We start from the raw sequence: 22,684 nt of genomic DNA, 5'->3' as shown, positions 1-22,684 counted from the left end.
CTTGCCTCTGTGGGCACAGAGCCTTCTCCCTCTAGCAGCTTACTCACTGGTGTGGAGGCGGGGAACCCACACCAGAGCACGTCCTGTGGGGTCAGGGGTCCGGGGTGCTGGCTTGAGCACCAGCCTGATCAGTGGCCCTGCTGTGTCCTGAGTATGGGGGAGCAGAGCCCTGGGCAGCATCCTTCCCAGGGATACACCCGTGAGAGCTCGGCGGAGGACACACGTAGCTGCTGATGGGCACTGCACCGAGAGGGACAGAATTGCTGGTAGGAAGCTGTTTCCTTAGTGCCTTAGTGATTAGGGCTGTCAGAAGAGGAGGCAGCCCAAGCACCATCCGGTGCCCCCGGCGGGTTGGCTTCCATCCTTGGACCACCCCCTACCCTGGCACCCTGCCGTATCTCTGTCCTGTGGACTCAGTGGGGCCTGGGTCTGTCTGAGCTGGAGCTGCTCCGCACCTGCTCAGGCCAGGCACCTGGTGTCCTTTTCCACAGCACCCATCTTGGGGCCTGGGCGGGCCCAGCATCAGTCAGGATGAACTGCTGCTAAATCCCTCATCCCCAGTCTCTGCCAGCTCCCCTGCGGCCCGCTCTCACACACACACCTGCTCCTCTCACACACACATGAGGCCGCACCCGGCGCACAGCCACCTACCTGCCCAGGCCAGCCTAAGCCAATCCAGCCTCGTTCTCCAAATGCCACTCGGACCCTAGGAGCTGCTCATTTACAGAAATATCCCTTAGGAGGTGAGTTCAAAGCCAGCCCGGAGGACGCCAGTCAGCATGGACCAGACTCCCCTTCTCCCGACACCTCCAGAGGACAGGCAGCCTCATCACCATATCTGCCGTTGCACTTTGCCGGCTGACATCTCTCCCCGGCCCCTCAGGCCCCCACAGCGTCTTCCATATCCTTAGCGGGTGGCAGCAGACTCGTGGCAGGTCCCATCTTCCTTGGAGCCCCAGGTAGGGAGGGGAGAGCTAGAAGGGGCGGGACTCAGGTGCAGCTCCAAGTTTCCAGTTCCCAAAATAATCAGATGCAAAAGGGAAGGAAGAAACCTCCAGGCCAGCGGTGACTCAGTGCCCGTGGGCCGGCTTAGTCACCTGGATGGCTGCTCCTGGCTCCTGGCACATCAGGCAGGGAGCGATGTCCTTCCCCCTGCTGCCGGCAGCAGGCTGTCAAAGGGAGCATGGCCAAGGAGCCCCAGCTGGCCCAGGGCTCCTGGCAAGCGGCACTGGCGGGCTCTGGCCTCCACCCCAGCCACGCACGCCTCCTCCACGGAACACCTCGGCTCACTTTGGGATTTCTCCATTAAATCCTCAGGCATCAACCCGCTCTCGTTTGGGGCGCCGAGCTGCTTCAACGTTGCTTGGCAATTTTGATATCGTCGGAGGTTGCCATGGGGAGGAGGGTGATGTCATTGACACAAAAAGCCCACTGAATTTACAAATCAGCTGGGGCTGGAGCTATTTATAAAAACACGTTTTTTTCCTGCCTTCCTTTACTGAGGGGGAGGTGGGGGGAAGGGCTGCCTGCCCAGCTCAGTGCAAGCCTCCCTCAGCCCCTGGGAAGCCAGACCTCCCAGGCTCCCCAACCCCAGAGATGTAGGATTCAGAATTCGGGGTTGGGACCTGGCTGCCCAGCCACAGCTGGCTGAGCTCGCCTTTAGGGGTCTTGGCTGGTTTTGCTGTGAAGGGTGAGACAGCGGCACGCAGGGGGTGGCGGGCAGCATGGGCACCGGCTTCCGGGGTCGGCAGGGACCCTTTGTTTCCCAGACCCTGATCAGAAACAGGGGCCTTTGCAGGTGAGAACTTGAGCTCCCCAGGGGCCAGGCAGAGCTCAGCCTTCTACAGTGCCCTCCCGGTCCCTGGACCCACCTGTCCCCTCACTGGCTCCTTTTCTTCTCCCAGTGCCCAAGCCCAGTCTCGGCCCCTGCTCCTCTCCCCTACACTTGCCCACACTCCCGCTGGAACACCATCCTCTCCATGGCTTTGACCGTCAACCTGGAAATGCTCACTCCAGAGCCCAAGTCGCAGCTGCCCCAGTGTAGGCACCACCCTGACCTGCCGGTTCCCGCCCCAGTGCCCACTGCTGCTGAAGATGGAAACCCACCGTTCCCCTTGACGCTTCTCACCCCCCAGCCCAAGGCGGCACTAAGCTGTTCGCGTTAATTTTGAAAACTCTTTCATGAATTTTCTTCCATAGGGAAACAACGTGGTGTTTGGTTAAAAGCCCAGGTTCTGAGTTTTTCCTCCTGAGTTCACATCCCAGCTTTACCGTTCATCAGCTGAGTGACTTTTAGCATGTTATTTAATCACCTGGACCTCAATTTCCTCATCCATAAAATGGGGATGATTTCACCTGCCTACAGGGTTGTGGGAAATAAATGAACGAAGCTCCTGGCATAGGAACTGCTCATCCTGAGAGCTCAGAAAACATCAGTGTTCTGAGCTTTCAGCTTCATGGCTGTGCTCGTTTTGTCACTCATTCTTATCCACGCACCAAACAGCAGCAGGTCCATCTTCCAAACCATGACTCCAGTCACCTCCCATGTAACAGTCTCAGGCTGCACACACAGACATTTTGATTGAGCTGCACAGCATTGGACCATGTGGCATTAATCATAAAAACTCAGTTAGGTTTTCTAATGACCAGCCATCTTGAGCAGGAAAGGGGTTTTTTGACAGCCATCAGGTAACTAACTCCCAGCACTGATAAGTCTGGAGAATCAAGTCCAGGACAGAAGCCGGGCAGCCCTGAGGTCTCTAGACATCGGACCTAACTCCAGAGTCTCCACGCTTCCCCCACCTGGACGGAAGGTGCTCCCACCACGCGCACCACCTGATGCACGTCGGCACCTGGTCCAAGAGCAGGGGGAGTCTGGTTGGAGGCTCAGGTCACGTGTCCACCTCTGGCCTGGCAGAGGGGAGGGTAGCCTGGTCAAATGTTCCCATTACCCACATGAGGTGGGGAAGAAGATTAGGGTGCTGGAGGCCAAAAACCAGCCAAGGGTCACCATGGGTCTTGGCTACATTTTCTCATCCTCTAAAATTCCTGAGCATGATAATCCATCATTGTCGATTCTGTTAGTCTTGTCTTCAGGGACTTCTGAAAGCTGATGCCTGCACAGACTGGAACTTGTTCCTCCACCATCATGTTGCATGGCTTCTTGATTTGCTGAGGACACCTGCCAACCTAGATCCCTTTCCTCACAGGTTGTAGAAAAGGGGGATCTGCCAGCCAATGGAAGAAATCCTGCAAAGGCTTGGCTGCCTGTTGTAGAAGGCAGTTGGCCAGATGCCTGTGTTCTTGGGCCAGTGGTATGCCCTGTGCCCTTCCTTATCCCAGCAGAGTCACCTCTGCTAATCCCAGCAGGCTGCGTTCTCGAGGGCAGGAAACCCAGCATGGTGCCCGGTACATAGTAGATGCCTTTGCAAACTTTGTTGAATGAGTGAATGCATGAAGCGGTTCTGTGCTCTGGTCACCCTTACTTGGAATACAGTGAATCATGGCTGAAAGGAATTCTAGAATCATCAGCCCTGCCCCGCCTTCTGCAGGTGAGAAAACTGCAGCCCCCAGAGATTAAGTGACTCAGCAAAGCCACAGAGGAAATTAGAGGCAGAGTCAGGACTGCAACACTGCTTTCCTCCTCACAGGCCCGTTGTTCCCTTTGCGGCCCATGCAGCCCGTTCTAGGTCAAGCCCCGAGTGTGACGTATCTGTAATTTAGTCCAAGGCAGCAGCGGTGCTGTCACTGTGGGCATTTCTGCCTTTTACTCTTGGCTCCCAGGAAGTGGCAGCATGTGAATCAGCCAAAATGGTGTTTTTACAATAAAGTCTTTCACTTTACTCTCCATTTTGCTTTTGAAAATAGAGATATACTTAAAGCCTCAAAAGCAACTTGCCTCCTCTGTACCATTTTGGTGAGTCAGGTTCCGTTGGACTGACTGCTTACACCGAAATGTCCCACCGCATGGCTTTAAGCAAATCGTCTGGGGATGGGTTTGGAAAGGCCCTCTAACAGCGAAGTCCTCACATTTTCGTAGACGCATGCTTCCCCAGCTTTCCTTAAGAATGACAAGTTTCAGAAACAAAGTCTAGGGTTCCAGCGTGTGGGAAAAATGCCTTTTTACTGACAACTTTTTCTCGATCTTTAGATTCTTCCCCACACTTCCCGCCCCCCCTTGTGCTGTGTGTATAGAGGGTGCTTCACACGGGCCTTTCTGACGGCTGTGTGGGCCTGTCTCCGCCTGCCCACACTCGTCAGCATCTCTCGCCGCAGGGCCAGGAAGGGAGGAACAGGTCTGCCTGCCTTCACCCCCTACCATCCCAAGCTGAGGCAGGCTCCAGAAGGGAAGGGCTGGTATTAAGGGGCAGGTATTGTCACTGGGGTCTGTGTCCTGTGTTCCAGGGCTGGTATTACCTCAGAGGTGCCCCTCAGCCCTGGGCCTCCAGGTAAGAGGCAGGGGCCCCACCTTCAAGAGGTTTTCCCAAATGGCTTCCCACAGGGCTGGTGGGGTTCCCAGGGAGCAGATGCCTCCAGAGAACCCGCCCACACTCCAAGGTGGTGGTAGCAAAAGGGAGAGTGACCAATCGAGTCCTGGGGGTGGTCCTCAGTGGGAAGGAAGCATCGGGGCCTTGTCAGATGCTTGGGCCCCTTCTGTGCCTCTCCTCCTGCCCTGCTCCTTCTCCCTCCTGTGGGTGTGGAGGGGGCAGGGAGGCCAGGGTAATCGGGTATTCTGGTAGCGGGGCAAGGTGTGTGGAAGACTCCTGGCAGAGGGCTGAGAGTGTGACTGGCAGAATTCTCTCCACCACACTCCATGGAGTAGGAGAGCCTGCCGGGCTGCGTATTAGGGAATTTCTCCAGGAACTCTTCTTCAACAAAAGCAAATTGGAAAAGCCCAGGAGTTACTACTGCTGCCGGCCAACGGCCTTGCTGCCCTGCCACTGTCCCTCTGGCTTTGATCAGAAGGCCCAACGCTGGCCCTCTGCCTAGAAGCAAAGAGGGAATGACGAGGCCTTCCGGTAGCCCAGGCTGGGCTGCGGAACCTGCCTGCATGCTGATGGGCAGGGGAGGTGGGGAGGAAGCCAAGGGGCCGGGGCACAGACTGAGGGAAGTCAGGGATTGTTCCCTGAGAAGCTGGTCTAGCGACCCCCATGCTTCCACCCCACAGTGCCCCGGCTTCTGGGGCAACTGGGGGAAGCAAGAAGAAAGGGTAATAGGGTCGTGGCCAACAGGGAGATAGACCCAGAGAAGATGGCAGTGTTAGCAGATGGCCTGGGAAGCAGAAGGTGGGCACCGCTTCGTATGGTCTTCCCTTCTTGCTTGTCCCTTCTTACTTGCTGGAAGAAACCCAACTTATTTGGATGTATACTCTTCTCCTTCCTGTGTGCTCAGGGAAGGGCCCCTCCCCAGCACCAGCCCTAGGGGTGAATCTTGATTAGTTTAAACCAGTCTTGCTAATTCCCTTCCTTTTGCCAGGGATTGGTTTAGGCCCTAGGCATGTGACAACTGAGACAGGAGTGCAAGTTTGCTGGGAGAGTTTTTGGGAAAAATTTCCTTGTGCTGCTCCAAGTTGCTGTGGTAGCCAGCTGGGTTCTAGAAGGGGACCCAGCCTGAGGACAAAAGCCAACATGCTGAGGATGGCAGAATAGGTGGAAACAACATGGGTCTTCCATGAATTGCTGGGTTCAGGCTGTTATGTGAGATAACAGATATTCTTACCTTTTACGCTAGTTTCGATTTTCTGATTTTTGCAGCTGAAAACTACCCAATACAGACCAGCTCCAATCCCTGCCATGCCCTGATGGCTCCCAGGACACCCTAACCCATGCTGACCCTCACTTCTTCAGTGTCCTAACATATCTGCTCCATCTGCCTTACCTTGAGATGTCCTTTGACTTACTTGTCTCGATATTCTCTTGGCTTTTAACCTGTAATATCCTGTTCTGCTAACTAAATTATAAACTCCCTGAAGGGAGAGAGCATGTCTTACATTTCTTTATATCCTTCATGGTGCCTGTCATTAAATGTGGAGCGCCAGTAGAGTTTAAAAACACTCATTGGCTAAACATCTTTGCCACATTCCAAGAGATTACTTGCTGTCCTGAAGGGGGTAAATGAACATTTATCAACAGAGTAAAACAGGAGTCAACAGGTTGCAGCTGAAGGCCTGAGTGAATAAGAATGTCAGGCATCTCCATTGTAGCTTAGATTCCACGACGATGGATTACACCAGCTTGGCTGCCTCCTGTGCCCAGCTCTGGGTTGGCTGTTGGGCAGACAGAGCCAAATCCACTGCTTGCCAGGAGCCATGAAATTTCCATGTTTAGCAACTATACTGTGTTATTAATTCTCACAACAGCCCTTTGGGGTAGAAGCCTCAGCACTAATTTATAGATAGCAGATTGACCTGCCCTGATCAAGAAGCCAGTATGGGGCTTCCCTGGTGGTGCAGTGGTTGAGAGTCCGCCTGCTGATGCAGGGGACATGGGTTCGTGCCCTGGTCCGGGAAGATCCCACATACCGTGTACCGGTGTACACGGTATGTACCCGTGTACCGCAAAAAAAAAAAAAAAAAAAAAAAAAAAAAGAAGCCAGCATGGAGCAGAACTGGGGTTGGAGCCCAGGTTTTCCAGTTCATGAATTGAATTTATAGGGCTTCCTATTTTCTGCCTTTCCTTTTTCCTACTAAGCAAGTGGTCACTTTTTATCCATTGGCTCAGGAGAGGGATGTAGCAGAGGGTAATATAGAAATAGTTCTGAAAGCCTAAGCTCTAGCAGCAAGAGTCTCAGGAAGAGACTAAATGTCTTGGCCTTAAATGGGGTGAGTAGACCCTGCTCCCTAAGTCAGAAAGTGCTTCCCCTGGTGGGGGAGAGGAGTGAGATACATCTGCAGGTGGCTAGAGGGAAGGGATCTGCATCTTGCTTCCCACTAATGTGGGCAGCAAGACCTGCCTGTTACGTACTGTCAGAGCAAACAGGACCAGAGGCAGCATTTAAGATTCCTGTGCTCTGAAAATGGCACAGAAGCAGCAGAGAGCTGTGAGCCAGAGACCACCTTCGGACTGAAACAGCCTTGTGGGCTGATGACGGGACTAGACAGATCTTCCTGATGGCTTGGTACCTGGCTTATCTTGAGTCTGTCTTCTTGAAGTACAAATACTTGGTTCCCTGAAGGTCACTCCCAGTAGAAACTCACTTCCCCTTTAGATTAGATAACACCATGTTTCTTTCACTTACCTTTATTATATTATAGATTTAGCTGTACTCTGTACTTAAATTAATTCAAAAGACAGTAAGACTCCAATCTAGCTGGAATTCTAATCTACTCGAGAGGTTTCTAGAGAACATTAGACCACATTAGAACTAAATCAATACAAACATCTACAAGCACCTGTACTAAAAGCTTTATTTAGTTCTCAAAACTTTGTAAAGTAGGCACTCGGGTTATCCTCATTTCATAAAGGACAATACTGGCTTAGAGAGGATAAGTAACTTGTTCATTGTCACACAGCCAGGATTCAAACCCAGGCATTCTGGCTGTAGAGGCAGCATCTCTAACCATGTTATTAGCATTTGGTTTGGCACCACAGGCAAGGGGCCATCTCAATACTGAGGAGGTTCTAGCAGGCCCTGGGCCTGTGAAGTTGACCCCCTATAATGTGAGCACCACATGCAAGATGTAACTAGAGTATAAAAAGACACAGTTCCTGTCCCACAGAGCTCAACTGAATTAGAGAGGTAAGGCATGTACATGTACCTGTCCAAGGCAACCGATGATACAACGCAGGCAGGTGCTATGGGGCTGCCCTAGTGGCCTACACCACTGGTCCATAAGCTAGGTAGGGTTCTGGATGTGCCTGCTTGGGTGAGTCCTGAGCAAGTGGCTTCCTTATCTGTTCAGTGACAGAGTAGTTGATCAGGAAGGTCTCTCCCAGCAATGCTAGTTAACGTCTGTCTGCTCTGCCTAGCTCCTATTTCTGTCTGCCTGATCCCCTAGATTCACTGGGACTCCTTGACTTGCTGTACCACACATGTACTCACCCTTAGCTGTCTCATTTCCTGGAAGGAGCCAGTCTCACTGAAACTTCATGTGTCATCCTTGTCAATATCTTTATCACTTTATTCTAGCATTACCAGTTTATTTTTCAATTTTGTTTTAAAATGCAAAAGCAAATGTATGTTCATCTTTTTGTTCACAGATTTTAATGGGTATTTGTTTTTATGAAATGCCACCCTCACTTTGTTACTTGCAGGACTGAAGCAATTAAATAAAACGCATCACATGACCAGGCCAGTAAGATTAGACTACTTTGAAACTGCAGCATACACTGACTCACGTAACTGTTTCGAGTGAATGTGAGGCTGAATTATACACACACGGAAAATAAAGTACACACTTTGATGGAATAAACATACCTGTGAAAATAACATTTAATTTTGAAAAGAGTAAACAGTACAATGAAGTGTATCCTGATGTAAGGTCAGCAGTCGATTACAAGAGAAGGTTAAAGAAACATACACAAAGTGACACACTAGAAATGAAAGTGAGATTATGATTCCAGGCATATCTACAGCCTTTCCCCCCTCACCAAGACTCTAATACAGCTAGTTTTTGAACTTGTGGCCACTATTTTCCAACATTTTAATTCACTACTTATTTTTTTAACTCACTACGTATTTAATTCACTACTAATTTCTAGGACTATATAAAATTAATAGACACATAGTCCTTTGCTCACAAGGGGTTTGAGAACTAGCAGTGTGACTGGGCAACCACTGCTCCCCATGGAGAAGCCAATTTGAATTTAGTGGACAACACTGCTAGGCAGCTGAATATCTGCTGCAGGAGCCTCTAAAGAGCAAGACTACTGGAAGTAGTACGCTTTGACGGGAAAAACGTATGTTTATAGACATTTAGCCTGAGTTCATCATTGTTTGTTCCTTTCTTAATCATACAATGTCAGTTTGTGGAAGCTCAAGTTTTTATACGAGAGCCATAAAATGTATTTTGTTTTGAAAAAAGTCAAGTTTTATGTAATTCAATCCCTTATTCACAGACACAGGAAGTTGTAACAGTAGGAAGATAATTTTAGAAAGCGCACCTTGAATAGAAACATTATAAAACATTTGAACATGTATGAATTTTTAGCATACTAAAAATAGAAGTTTAGATATATTATCTTCAATAATTTAAAACTGTTTTCATGCTCTCATTTTAATTCCAAATTAATCTTGCTTTTATATTTGGATGATAAAGTCTCCCAAATTTCCCACTATAAAAACACCTAACACATATTAGGCGTTTTGTTTTTTTTAATGTAGAGAAGGGAAAAGATGACAAAACCATAGCCCATAATTTCTTAGCCTAGATTATCCCATAGACATAAAAAAAAAGTGATCAGAATGTTCAAAATGCTCAGAAACACACAAATTGAAAAGTAAAAGCCTTTATTCGTTCTCCTCTCTACCCTACTCTCCTCAAAGGCAACCACTTTTTCCCCTCAGCTTTTTTTTTAAACATAAGCTGAAATGTCTGGAATTCAACTTTCAAAGCCTAACTCAGGTTCTGCCATCTCTACAGGCTCATGCCAGATTGGAAGATTGGGCACCAATCTTCTTGGCACCAATGCCGAGGCATCCCTGCCATCTACAGAAATTGTCTGACTTCACCTCTGCATTAGTTCCAGGACCCCTCCTTCCGCAGGGTCTGTCACATGGATTATCCCTCTGGGACTAATGAGCCTTGGAAGCAGGGAGGACAACTGTTACAAACAGTGCTTTATCTTTGAGCATCTGTGCCAATGCTTCTTTAAGATAAACTCTTAGGAAAAATTTCTCAGCTGAAGGGAATGAATATTTAAATTAAATAAACATTGCCAAATCACCTCCTAATAGTGTGCCAATTTGCACTCCCACTAATAACATGAGTACTTATTTCCCCTCACCCTCACAAACACAATTTTCAACCATTTACTATCTGAATGATGAAAATTTCAGGTTTATTTTGCATTTTATTTAATTAGGAATGAGAGTGAACAACTCACATGCTGGCCATCAAAATGTTTTTAGTGGACTGTTCATGCCCTTTGTCTATTTCTACTGGTTTTCAATTTTTTAAGCGAGTTCTTTGTACCTTAGGTAAGATAGTGCTTTGACAGTGCTCTAGGCACTGGGGTTAAAACAAGAAACAAAGTAAATCCCTGCCCTTAAGGAGCTTAAATTCTAGGAGTGGGATACAGGGGAGAAGAACAAAAAATATATGCTATGGAAAAAAACAGGTGATAGGTGCTATGGAAAAAATAAAGCAGGGTAAAGAGGGATAGAGAGTAACAGCAGAACATCAGTGTGTGTATGGGATGCTATTTTGTACAGAATAGGCAGGGAAGGCCTCTGATAAGGTGGAGATCTGAGAAGACATCTGAAGGGGAGTAGGGGAGTAATCCATGTGAAGTTATGGGAAAGAACATTCCAGGCAGAAGAAACAAAGCAAAAAGTTCATAAAGAGAGAAACTAGTTGGCATGTTTAAGGAACAGAAAGGAGGTAGGCAGGCTACAGTGGAGTGAGCAAGGAAAAGAGGAGTCAGGGAAGAGGTGAGGGAATAGCAGGGTTAGACCTGGTAGGGTTTTGCAGGCTGTGAGAAGTCTTCCGATTTTGTGCTGTGTGAGATGGGAAGCCATTGGAGGGTTCTGATTTGACTGGAGGTGGGCAGGGGAAGCAGAGAGACTAGTTATGAGACCTTGAGATAATGCAAGTGAAAAATGATGCAAACGTGTGGCAAGTAATTTTTCCTAGTTTGCGTTTAGGGGTTTTTTTTTGGGGGGGGAGGGGAGAGACAGATGACTATGTTAGGTTTTATTTTTTTATCTATTATAGTAATAAATAGCAATCTTCCTGGATAAATCTTGGTGTTATGTCACAGACAAAAAATTACAAAGTCATCTACTATTTTATATTTTCAGTTTTTTACATTAACATTTTTGATCTAAATTTTTTTTTGCAGGTAAGCTGTGAAACAGGAAAGACCACTGCATATGGCTGTGCAATTTATTTACAAGGGTACCAGGTTGAGAGGGTAAGTGCGGACTGAAATCCAGTCAAGCTACGGTGCACAGGGAGGTCCTAAATCCACTAGAGGAAGGGGACTTCTAATTTGCACAAAGGTGCTGTATGAACTAGTGGTGGCGCTGGTGATAGAGTTCAAACTCTAATCCATTATTTCAACACCAGTTTTCTGAAATGCCACCTTTATCCTATTAAATATTCATAGCTTCTTGTGTCTTTGGTGGAAACAAGAACCTCATTAAGGTCGAAGTTTGCCATATTAAAAATTTTTTTAAAAACGCATCTTCCTCACTAGGGAAATCTTACTTTTATGAGCCAGACTGGAAGTGAATTTGGTATAAGAGTTGGTGCAGCTAGAGGAAGAATTCCTCTTTTCCAAATGCAACAGACAAGAAGCATTTCTTTGCTGTCTTTGCTTAAAGATTTTAGCCTGAACACGAGTCATTTCAAAGTGCTTTGTGCTAACCCTCTGAAAGGCTTTCTTATCTACCTTGAGATAATAGCCCAACTAACAGTCTAAAGTCCTAATGCTAAAGGAAATCTTTTTATTTCCAGATTCAGGTTTGGCATCAGTTAGAGCACTCTGACTTGGGTGGAAGGTTTCTTGTACAGCTGCCACAGGGGGATGAAGGTTCTAACAGTGGTAGAAGATTAGTGGATGTACACTTTGTGAATGGTGAGGCGCTATATATTCCATGGTCTCTTTTCAAACAAAAGTGAAGATCCTGTCTTTTCAGCTATGTTCTTTTTCTCAGGTCTATCGTTAGGCTATTTCTGCCTTAGTGAGACAAGAAATAAGAACCATTTGAAGCTTCAGCCAACAAATAGAGGCTTCCGCTTCCTTCTCCCAAGACAAACAACATAAAATATAAGGAAAACGGAAATGTGCCCGCTTTGTGGTTTTATGCTCAGGCAAAGAGAAAACAAAGACATCATAGGTCCTAACTGGTCAGGTATTATTTTCTCCCCTCTACGAAGAAAGGTCAGGATTGGAGGGGATGGGGAAAGGAGGAAGAGGTAGCAAAATAGTTGCAAGTTCTCTAATAAATTAGCTTCCTCAGATTTTCCTCCCTCTCCTCAGACTGGACTTTCAGAATCAAAGCTTTATCCATAAAGCACTGGTTTGTCAGTCTTGCTGTCAAGGTTGCTGAAAAATTCACTAGATGGTAGCTAAGCCTATGTTGAGAAAGAATCTAAATTTACCATCCAGCCTCAAATGACTTTATGTGTCAAAGAGGTAGATTGAGAAATGAGGAGAGCAAAGCAGAGGGGTAGATGGGTTCGATTACATAAAAGATACAGATATATAATTTCATATCCTTAGTTGTATAAGAAGCAAACATGAAAATGTTTGAAAAATCATATTTTGGTTAAGAGCAAAAAATTTCTAAGTTGATTATCCTTCAGAGCCAAGTCATGTTTCAGTGCTTCAACTATATATGCTTAAATATTTTTAGCTGAGATATACTTAGAATCTTCTGCTTTCCAGCAATCTTAGAGCAGTAACAGTGACAACTAGAGTGGGAAAAAAAAAAATCAGGCACCAGCATAGAGGCACATTTGATAATTTTGATATTTAGATATGAAATAGTTAATTTTCATTGCCCTTTTCTACCAATTTCCTTCCCTATACCCAAGACCTGGTGTAATTCATGCTTCTGTTTAGCAGTCTAATACTTCATTTAGACCTATTCTCTCCCAAATGATTCCATGCTTCAAAGTCATCTTTTTATTCTAAAATTCTGCCTCTTCAAATCTTCCAAACAACAAAATCTCCTTCTATTCCTTCATTAACCGTGCCCCCACCAAGTCATTTTGCATGTAACAGAATGGTAATTATTCCATTTCTGAAAGGTTGCTAAAGCCCATTCAAAACCTTTTCTTTTCTAACTCGCACAGCCCTAATCAAGAGACCGAGCAGCAGCAGCACTGCTAGATTATATAAGTAGACCAAGGGGCTTGGTGGATAAAAAATGAAAACATTAAAATATAATAAAAACAAACAATTTTGCCCCTTGAAATTTAAGAAAATTTGGCCTTGTGTAAACCATTTTATCTGCTTTTCAATCTAGACCATTTAGTGCAAGGTCAGGAACACCTAAAGGAATGGTTGGCTATTTTGTCTCGTTACGATCCTATCATAACAGTTCCAAGTCTAGAATATATACATTTCCATGGTAAAGTAGCGCCTGTCTGCAAAATCAGGCCATTTATTACCTTAGTTAGCAAAAAGTAGATGAGATGTTAGAAGCACAAATTTAACAAATACTATTTTATTATTTACAAAATACATAGTGATCATAAGGGCACAGGTCACAAATTACAAACGGGAAAAGCACAGGGAAAAGTTGAGACAAATGCATTAAATGACAACAAGGTACCCATTAATATGGAATCCATTTAGAATAAAACAGTTCTTTGTTAAAGTTAGACAAGGCCAAGAGGCGGCACCTTGTTGAGTAGAAAATGCCAGTTACCTAGAAATATACTTCTACCAAAAAGCAGAAAAGTGTTAGTAGTGTACCTAAATTAAGTCATAGCATATACAGGTCCAGTGTTCCACAGTACCACCATTGGTTTTAGGCAGGAATCTGCGAGAGACTTGACTGCCTATCTTGCTGGAAGAGGAAAGCCCCAGGACTGATTAACTTCCCTACCTTCCATAAAGCTTTGTTCAGGTGACTTTGGAATGTGGCGTCAAACACCCCATTCATTTCTGCTGCAAGTTCCCTCAGAACAGACACTGTGGACTCATCACTGGCATTCAGAATCCGCACAAAGAATTTATTCCACAGTTCACCACCTTTTAGCCTAAAAATATATAAAACCATTTTCATCAAGATTAGGCATATAGGAGTTAGAATTCTTTCTGTGTTTAACTCAGTGGTACATTTATGCACCAACATGATTTAAGGTAATACCTAACTCTAGGGTTAGAGATCATTCAAGTAGTGTCCTTTGAAAACCCAAGGTCAAACTACAAAAAAAAAAAGAAAAAAGAAAAAAGACTACCATAGTGGGAAGAGCCATAATATAATGCACATAAAGGGAAAGAAAATCTTTCATCTGAATCTATAAATTTCCTCCACGTACTAAGATGCAGCATTTCTCTTCTACAAATAGAAGAAAGACGAATTTTGTCTCCTCTCTTCTAACTTTTCTAAAGTCTAGGTCATTAGAAAGACTACAGCTTCCTCTCTCCCCCCGCCCAGGGGTTTATTATCTTTACAACCTTCTCAGAATCCTAAGCTCAAGTGAAGTAACTACTGCTTAAGTCTATGATGTTTGCACCTTTTTTTTTTAAAAGATCAGAGAAGCTTCTATTATTGTAAAAGGCAAGGCTGTTAGGAAACCCTACGTGACCCCACTTGCTTCTGTTTGTGTAAAACCCACCTAGGACCATAACCAACTGGAGATAACCTGAATCTATCCTATATGCCTTACATTATATTTCAAACCTATTTTGAAAGTACATGTTAGAGACAAATAAGATTGGCCAAATTCTGAATTAAATAAAGAAAAAAATACAATTCAATTGTTGGCAGGGGAAAATGGAGGTGAAGGGGTGTTAAATTTTCAACACTGATTTTTCTTTTCTTTAAGTGATAGATTGGTAAGCTTATTCTGTGAAGTTAATAGCTATGATAAGGTAAGGGAGAACATGGGATATTTAATAAGTATTATGAGCAGGCCTGAGGGAGTACTAAGGTTCTGAGACCAAGCAGCTGTTATTAAGAGAGCATTTACTTCCTCACCAAGGAGATTCAGTTCTCTGCTTTGGTTTCACCCATTCATTAAATAAATAATAGCCTAAAATTAGTATGTAATTTAGAAATTTAGCTTTCTTCAAGAGATGCTTATTAACTTTTGACAAAAGCTATTAAAAAGGGCCATAAGACTAATACCAATTGATTAGAAAATTATTCTCATAAAATGTTTCTATTAAGCCTTCTAAATTGAGAGGCTTCCATACTCTAGTCACGGTTTATCTGTCTGTGATACATCTAGGTCCAGAATGATGTCCTGAAGTCCGAATAGCTTGATTCCCATTTTTAATGAACAATTCCTTTGTCCTGCACAAGGTGCTCCACTGATACTCTAATGAAAACTGGTTAAAATTAATGAAATCATGGCATTTGGACTAAGAAACCAAGGCTGTCAAAGCAGAGAGCACCCAAGATAAAGAGAACATTATTTGGACAGGCAAAGACCCTGAAACCACCAATACTTACTCAGAAATATTTTGGCTAAGTCTCCAGAGGGACCCATCCCAGAAGACCTGCAGGTGTTCCTTGAATAATAGTACATGTGCTAAATCTGCTATACCAAACAGGTCTACCTGAAATCACAAAAAGCACCATCAGCTAAAATCATTCTCTGCTATTGTCATGGCAATTTATTTATGTAGGAAGTTGACAGGTACCATAGTGCTTAGCTAAGTTTATTTTATGACATACATTTTAGTAGACTGTTCCTTATCCTTACAGTAAAGAGAGAAACTCCCCAAAGAAGTGATCAGTAGAGCCAACTCTAGGAATTATCCTAGAACAAAAGATGACAAATAGGGCTTCCCTGGTGGCACAGTGGTTGAGAGTCCGCCTGCTGATGCAGGGGACGCGGGTTCGTGCCCCGGTCCGGGAAGATCCCACATGCCGCGGAGCGGCTGGGCCCGTGAGCCATGGCCGCTGAGCCTGTGCGTCCAGAGCCTGTGCTCCGCAACGGGAGAGGCCATAACAGTGAGAGGCCCACGTACCGCAAAAAAAAAAAAAAGAAGACAAATATATCTGGACTGCCAAATTCAAATTTGTACACCTACTAAATTTGCATGGACTCTAGCTGTGATCTAAATGTGTTCTACATGACTAGTTCAGGGCTATGCTACATATTCAGTCAGCAAAATGCCATATATCCAGAGCTGAGTCAGAAGGGATTTCTGCATATAATGCCACCATATAAAACACTTTATATTTCTCCTAATGTCTTTTTATATACATTATTGCATTTAATCCTCACAAGAATTCTGATGTAAACAGAGCTGATTATTATCTTTATTTTACAGAGAAGATCACAGAAAATGATTTACAAAAGACAACACAGATAAGTGGTAGAAATGGCCCTGACACTTAGGTTACTGAGTTAGTCATGTGTCCGCACGTGTGTGTGTAAATTCTTCAGTATTGTGACAGAAAAATGGTACATTTTGCTTGACTTGGTGATATCTGAAAACTAGGTCATCTGTTCCAGGAGAGACAATATCAGTAAACACTAGCTTTCACGGCTTATCTAGGTAAGAAAGAGATTAAGAAGCCCTCTCCACATTTGCTCAAGCTTGTTTTACACTTACCTGGTAGGGAGAAGAACAGTTAGCCAGGATCTTTTGTCCTTCCAGGATCTGTACAGTCCGAAAGCCGCTGAGGTTAAAAGCATCTAGCTGTGCCCTAAGGTCAACACTGTAGGAAAAGTCCACTATCTTCAAAGCTTGATCGTTCTTATTACAATCATAGGGATCGTGGATTCTAAGCCCAGATGTAAGAGAAGGAGATAATAAAAATAGGCCATGAAAGAAGCTGCATAGCTGGTCTTTAAAAAAAAAAGAAGAAAGAAAAAAAAGGAGGTACTGCAGGTGTGCCTTAGCTATGCCAATAGCTCCCTCCAGTGGTTAGTTATGAAAATGCACCTGTAAGAGCAGTGGCAGTATCCACCCAACTGGGGAACGTTAAGATGAGTTTAGTGACCCAAGCTATATCTAAGCCATTGTGCATGGCCACCACAGAACATTTATCAAGTTTCCATATTATATAAACTAAATACTGGAAGTAGACTGCAGGCCTCTGTCTTGCACTGAACATATTGACATATATAACAGCAATGATTTATACACTGACAAGAATTATGATGGAGGAAATTAAGCTTTGATAGATGTCACAGTCTTTCTTGTTTGCTATTAGATTAGGCTTTCCGAGTGTCATTCAGATCCCTCCTTCCCAGAGTTTAACTGAAAACAACATAAGGCTGTTTTCTGGTAAAGTGATACCTTTACAAAATACTGTAAACCATCCTGTTTATATTAAATTAATACCATACTGTCTTCCTCTTATATGTAATTCCAATCCTGTTTCCTTACAAAAAAAAAAAAAGAGAGAAAAAAACTTTATAGCACTAATTCACTATTGATTTTCCTCAGGCTTATCTATTCCATGTAATAAAGCTATTCTCCAAAGAGATATAGGAACTATTTATGTGAGGAAAAAATGGATTATTTTTGTGTTCCTTCTGTTTCTCTGCTTTCTCAGTTGGTGTTTTCAAATCCCTGATGGATATCAGTGGCAGGTCTTATATTCCTAAATATAGGGTTTGATTAATCCTATCACATATACCTCCACAGCACAGAATGATCTATTTTACTTTAAAATTTATGATTCCTTACTACAACTTGTTTTTGGCCATCATAAAACTATTCCCAAATGTTTTCAAAACTTGGGAGAGGTAGGAAAAATGTTTCTGAGAATAATAAAAAGAAGCAGGAAGGTCTCCTAGCTCTCTAATCATCCATTCACTGTTACCCTGGGCAAGACATTCCACTTTTTTGGATCTCACTTTACACACACACACACAATGTAGAAACTGCATTAAATGATTTCAAAAGGCTCTTTCACACAGACATAGAGAATAGACTTGAGGATATGGGGAGGGGGAAGGGTAAGCTGGGATGAAATGAGAGAGTAACACTGACATATATACACTACCAAATGTAAAATAGATAGCTAGTGGGAAGCAGCCGCATAGCACAGGGAGATCAGCTCGGTGCTTTGTGACCACCTAGAGGAGTGGGATAAGGAGGGTGGGAGGGAGATGCAAGAGGGAGGGGATATGGGGATATATGTATACATGTAGCTGATTCACTTTGTTATACAGCAGAAACTAACACAACATTGTAAAGCAATTATACTCCAATAGAGATGTTAAAAAAAAAAAAGGCTCTTTCAATTCCTTGTGCATCTATATGAAATTTCCTATCAAATTTGAAAAGTTGTGACAAAGTAAAAGGCAATGTCCCTTCAACACTATGTGGTTTCCTGGAGTCCTCTAGTGACTGAGAGAAGGATATTTGAATACACAGCATACAAATGCCTAATCCCAAAAAGGCTTAGAAAATCTCTTTGCTTACAATTTCCATGAAAAGTCCTGAGAACTCTAGCACTATCCTCTGAAATTTCAGTGCTGTGAAATAGAATGAAAATAAAAACTATACCAGGGGTTCTCACATTTGGAAACATATGGGGAGATATTTGGTGATCACAATGGCTGGGGGATTATAACTTGTGTTTGGGTGACAGGTAGTTACGGGGAAATAGATATAAAACATCCTGACATGCTTGGACCAGACCTGCACAAAGAATTATCTCATCCAAAGTACCTATGGTGCCCTGGATGAGAAATGCTGCTGTATTATGCCTGGGGAAGCCTTTAGGACTCTGCCATCTCAGGAAAGAAGGTAGGATGCTCTAGTTTTTTTGGTTATAACTGCAGAAATACATTGAAGGTTCTTTTAATTTCCATGCCAACTATGATTTAGAGTCTAATTCAGTTTCTTCTTACAGAATAAGTAGTCAGGAGAAATGTAAAGAATGATTCCAGCTTTTAGTGTACACGAATGACCTCAGAGAGAAAGTTAACTGCTTACCCAAGTCACAGGCTTGGGGCAGACAAAGCACCTTTAAACCAGACTCCTTCACTCAAATACCATGAGATCAATGCCCATTATTAGACGGGTGTGTTGGTCCTCTAGTCCTTTCCATAAAACAAAAATTGTTGAGCATCTTTGCCTTGTTTAAGCCTCAATGTTGTCTGTATTTTCTCAGTTCTTAGTATTTGGACTTCATTTCTTATTTCCTGCTCTGTGCTCACCCCTTGAACCTGATGGCTAAACTGGATTTAATTTGAACACTAAGCCCCTTTTCTTGGCATGGTTTGCATTTGCACTCTGGTTTTACCTACTTCTCTTGGCAATTACCTCAATTTGGTGTGACTTAAGCTTTGGTCTTTGAAACTGAGCAGTGCCTCAGTGTTGCTAGCATCCTTGCTAGCTCCGCACTGGTCCCACACAAAGAAAGACTAGACAATCTACTTCACATTTCCCCAAATATTCACATTTTACATCTCTTCTTGACAGGAATCATCACGATGGAGTTGTTAATTCTTTTTTTCTGGATTTTTTCCTCAACGTGTTTTTTTTGGTTGAATTCTTTTAAACTATTCCCAGTGACTATTGACTTTTAGGTAGCTAATATTCTCTTAACGTACTGTGTTCATTAATATGGCATTTATCAAAAGGCAAAAGAGAATGGCAACTATCCATGTTTTACAACAAAGCTGATAGAATTATAAGAGAATGAAAAGGACCAACCTGTTTCTAAGAATCAGACTCCTTGGACTCAAGTCACCATGGACTATTTCTGCTTTGTGTAGTTTCTCCATCATTGTCAAGAGGTTACAAATAATCAACACTATCATTTCATGGGTAATAAATTCACTGTATTGAAGAAGATCCTGGAAATAGAAGGACAGAAAACTATTTCTTAATTTGGGGTGACTTATACTCAATACCTTGCTTACCACTGCCCTGTACTCTTCCTTGTTGTTCTCTATTAGAATGTCGGCTCCTTTGTAGGTTGGGTTTTTGTCCCATTTTTAATAATGCTGCTCTCCAATTAGATTGTTTATAAGGATTTAATGAAATAATGGATGAAGAGCATCAAGGGTGAGCCTGGCCCATAATAGGTGCTCTATAAATGGTAGTTTTAAAATACCATCATTCCAACCATTTTGGAGAATTTGTATTACCATCAAAATTGCAGCAAAACCATCAATATGTTGTACACCTGAAACTTAATATAACATTGTCTATCAACTATACTTCAATTTAAAAAGAGATGAGAAATAAAAAACTCGGAAACACTAAACTAAAAAAAGGCAGTAAAACTTTCTTAAGAACATTCCAAAGAATAAAATGATATATTGTGGGGAGTTTCCTGGTGGCCTAGTGGTTAGGATTCTGGGCTTTCACTGCCAAGGGCCTGCGTTCAATCCCTGGTTGGGGTACTGAGATCCCGCAAGCCGTGTGGTGTGGCCAAAAAAGATATATTGTGTTTGGGTTCCAAAAATGATCCAGGGGGAAAATATAGATAGAACAAGAGTGGCAAAAATAGACCTCTGGTTTCCATTCCTCACATAAGGAGCTTGGAAGTTACCACTGTCCTAACATGTAAAAAGCTGAGCCAACTGAAAAATCAACAACTCCTTTAGGATCTGTAAGCATAAGGGGGCCCCACATTGTTGTGAACTTTACCTCCAGGAGCCAGACCAGGTTCTCACAGTAAATATCACAGAAAAATTCCCCTAGTGCTTCCAGCCGCGGGAGAGGGAAAAAGAACCACTCTGTTCTTTTTAACAAGGCCTGCCTTCAGGGGAAACTAGTTAACCAGAGCCTAACCTGCTGGGGCATTTTCAGAGCCTACCTGACCTGGGGAAGGGAAATACACAATTCCAGCCCACTCCAGCCATCTTGTCCTACCTAAGCCGGGTGGTGGGGGGTATGGGGGTAGGAAACTGAGAAACTTGTGAAGTTCACAGTCCAAAGGCATAGGCTCGCTGCAAAAGACGATGAATCATAGCACTGTACAACACCTTCCCTCCCCTTACACCTTATCATCATATTACTAAAGGCCTATTTACAGTAGCTCCTTTTACCCAGTACATCATGCCTGGCTATCAAGAAAAAATTACAAGGCATACCAAAAAGCAAAAAATGCAATTTGAACAAGCATCAAAACCAGACATGGCAGGGATGTTGGAATTACCAGACCAGGAATTTAAAACAAAAGTGGACATGAGCTGGTGATGGTCACAGTTAGATGACCAGGTCATGACACAATTCTACTTTTATATGTTTGAAAATTGACATAATAAAAAGTTAAAGGAGGTTCTTGGTCAAAATAACTTGGAAAAAGAAAACAATGCTTTAAACTCATAATTTAATTGGTCTATTTCTAGAAGATTAACAGGAATTCTGTACTAAATTCCTTTGCTAAATGGAGCACAAATCTCTCTACTTGAGGACTTTAAATGATATGTTTTCATATTATTGCAAACCTGAAGGGTGAAGCAGTTTATATATTGGTGCCAAACAATACAGCCATCTTGGTATTGATAACAGATACACAAATTATCACACTCCTCATTTAAACGTTCCTTTAACTTGAAGTTGATATAAAAGTCCCATGGGACAGGTTGGGAAGATACCTGTAAGAAAATATATTTTAAAAATAAGAGTCATTAGAATCTATGGTTATAGTTGGCAGAATGAAAACATTCGCTCCAGCCCTTCCTATATCCCAACAGAAATAATAGTAACGAGATATTTTAAAAGGTAGAAATCTATAATAAAGGACGGAGCAGCAGGAAATTCTGAAAGCTGGAAAGAGAATAATAAGAGGTAACAATCCACTTAACAGACCCAAGAAAGCTGATTCTAGCAGTGGAGAAAGCTGAAAGCAACCATATTTATACTACAAGACCATCTCCCTATAATATAAAACTGGTGGCACTAATTACCTATAGAAGTAAGGGTGAAGGTGGAGCTAAAACAGGGGTGGTTGAACTCTGTAAAGAGAACATCAGTCCCCAGACTCCCCTCCTGCTCCTGTAGCCCAGCCTAGCCCTGCCTCTCTCTCATTCTTGAAGACCAGAAGTTTATTCCTAGAGAATATAAAACAGAAGGGCTCTGGACTACAGGACACCGTGCATTGTTGAGGGTGGGAATACCATATGGAGAAGAGGAAAAAGTTTATTATATGTCAAATGTTAAGATGCATCTTCCTGCCCCTCTACTCTCCAGACTAACTTCCCCATGCAGCTTTCAGGAGGCTAGCAGCCAGGATTACATGCTCTAGGCAGGAAACCAGAAGTTTTCTCTAAGGAATCGGATAAGCTCAAAAGACCCAAAGATTGAGGATTTTCCAACAAAATGGCCAAGTGAGATCACTGTACAGTGAAGCCTACAGCTGTCAAGGTCCCACCATATAACAGAGCTTTCAACTGGCTTTCTAGCATCCCACACTTAAATATGAAGAGACAGCCAAAGACTTGAAGAAAGCCTCTAATATGAAAGACAGAGATCAAAACAGACAAAAGGAAACAGATGATGCAGGGAGAAAAAAAAAATTAAAGTATCATTAATATACTCAGAGAGATAAGGAATATTTCATCTTTGAAACGAAGAACAGAATGCTACAAAGAAAGAACATTAAATACATGATAAAAGAAATGAAAAACCCAGTAAAAAGACTGAAAATAAAGTTGACAAAACATTCAGAAAGTAAAGCAAAAAGACAAAGAGAAAATAGGAGAAAAAAAGATAAGGGTTTTAAAAAATCTGTCCAGGAGACCCCAAATCCTAATAAAAGGAATTCTAGAATAAGTGAACAGAAAAGACTGGGGGGAAGAAATAATTTTTTCTTTGAAGATAATTTCTCAGAACTGAAGGAGTCTCCAGATTGAAATGGCCATCAAGTGCCTAGCACATGGGTGAAAATACACTTTTACCAAAGCATGTAATTGTGA

General features: G+C 43.3%; 2 protein-coding genes and 1 long non-coding RNA gene across 9 annotated transcripts in view; 1 reads left to right on the top strand and 2 right to left on the bottom strand.

Moving 5' to 3' along the window:
• The window catches only part of PAK6 (p21 (RAC1) activated kinase 6), a 34,657-nt gene extending 33,687 nt beyond the window's left edge, over window positions 1-970 (bottom strand). For 2 of the 5 annotated variants that reach the window (XM_060147081.1, XM_060147063.1), the window contains exon 1: window positions 652-970. The gene's annotated coding sequence lies outside the window, so the exon portion shown is untranslated. Of the gene's footprint in view, window positions 1-47; window positions 345-651 lie in introns of those variants that run through there. The other 3 variants (XM_060147102.1, XM_060147074.1, XM_060147068.1) reach the window with 3 other exon arrangements.
• LOC132519200 (uncharacterized) lies at window positions 68-19,732 on the top strand. 3 transcript variants are annotated; one of them, XR_009540119.1, is made up of 4 exons: window positions 68-266; window positions 11,001-11,072; window positions 18,664-18,834; window positions 19,236-19,732. It is a non-coding gene; the product is annotated as an uncharacterized LOC132519200 (long non-coding RNA). The 3 variants fall into 3 exon arrangements; XR_009540115.1 differs by lacking the exon at window positions 18,664-18,834; XR_009540118.1 differs by lacking the exons at window positions 68-266; window positions 18,664-18,834 and adding an exon at window positions 4,366-4,448.
• The window catches only part of BUB1B (BUB1 mitotic checkpoint serine/threonine kinase B), a 57,570-nt gene continuing 48,247 nt past the window's right edge, over window positions 13,362-22,684 (bottom strand). The window contains exons 19-23 of the mRNA XM_060147060.1: window positions 21,215-21,364; window positions 19,470-19,612; window positions 16,407-16,578; window positions 15,295-15,401; window positions 13,362-13,873 (exon numbers count right to left, since the gene is read on the bottom strand). Of these exons, the coding sequence (XP_060003043.1) occupies window positions 13,642-13,873; window positions 15,295-15,401; window positions 16,407-16,578; window positions 19,470-19,612; window positions 21,215-21,364 (804 nt within the window). The 3' untranslated portion in view covers window positions 13,362-13,641. The remainder of the gene's footprint in view (window positions 13,874-15,294; window positions 15,402-16,406; window positions 16,579-19,469; window positions 19,613-21,214; window positions 21,365-22,684) is intronic.

This window comes from Lagenorhynchus albirostris, chromosome 1, assembly GCF_949774975.1.
Source record: "Lagenorhynchus albirostris chromosome 1, mLagAlb1.1, whole genome shotgun sequence".
Taxonomy (NCBI): Eukaryota; Metazoa; Chordata; class Mammalia; order Artiodactyla; family Delphinidae; genus Lagenorhynchus; species Lagenorhynchus albirostris.
Note: the sequence above shows the minus strand (reverse complement) of the source record. Positions and strands in the feature narration are given on the sequence as shown.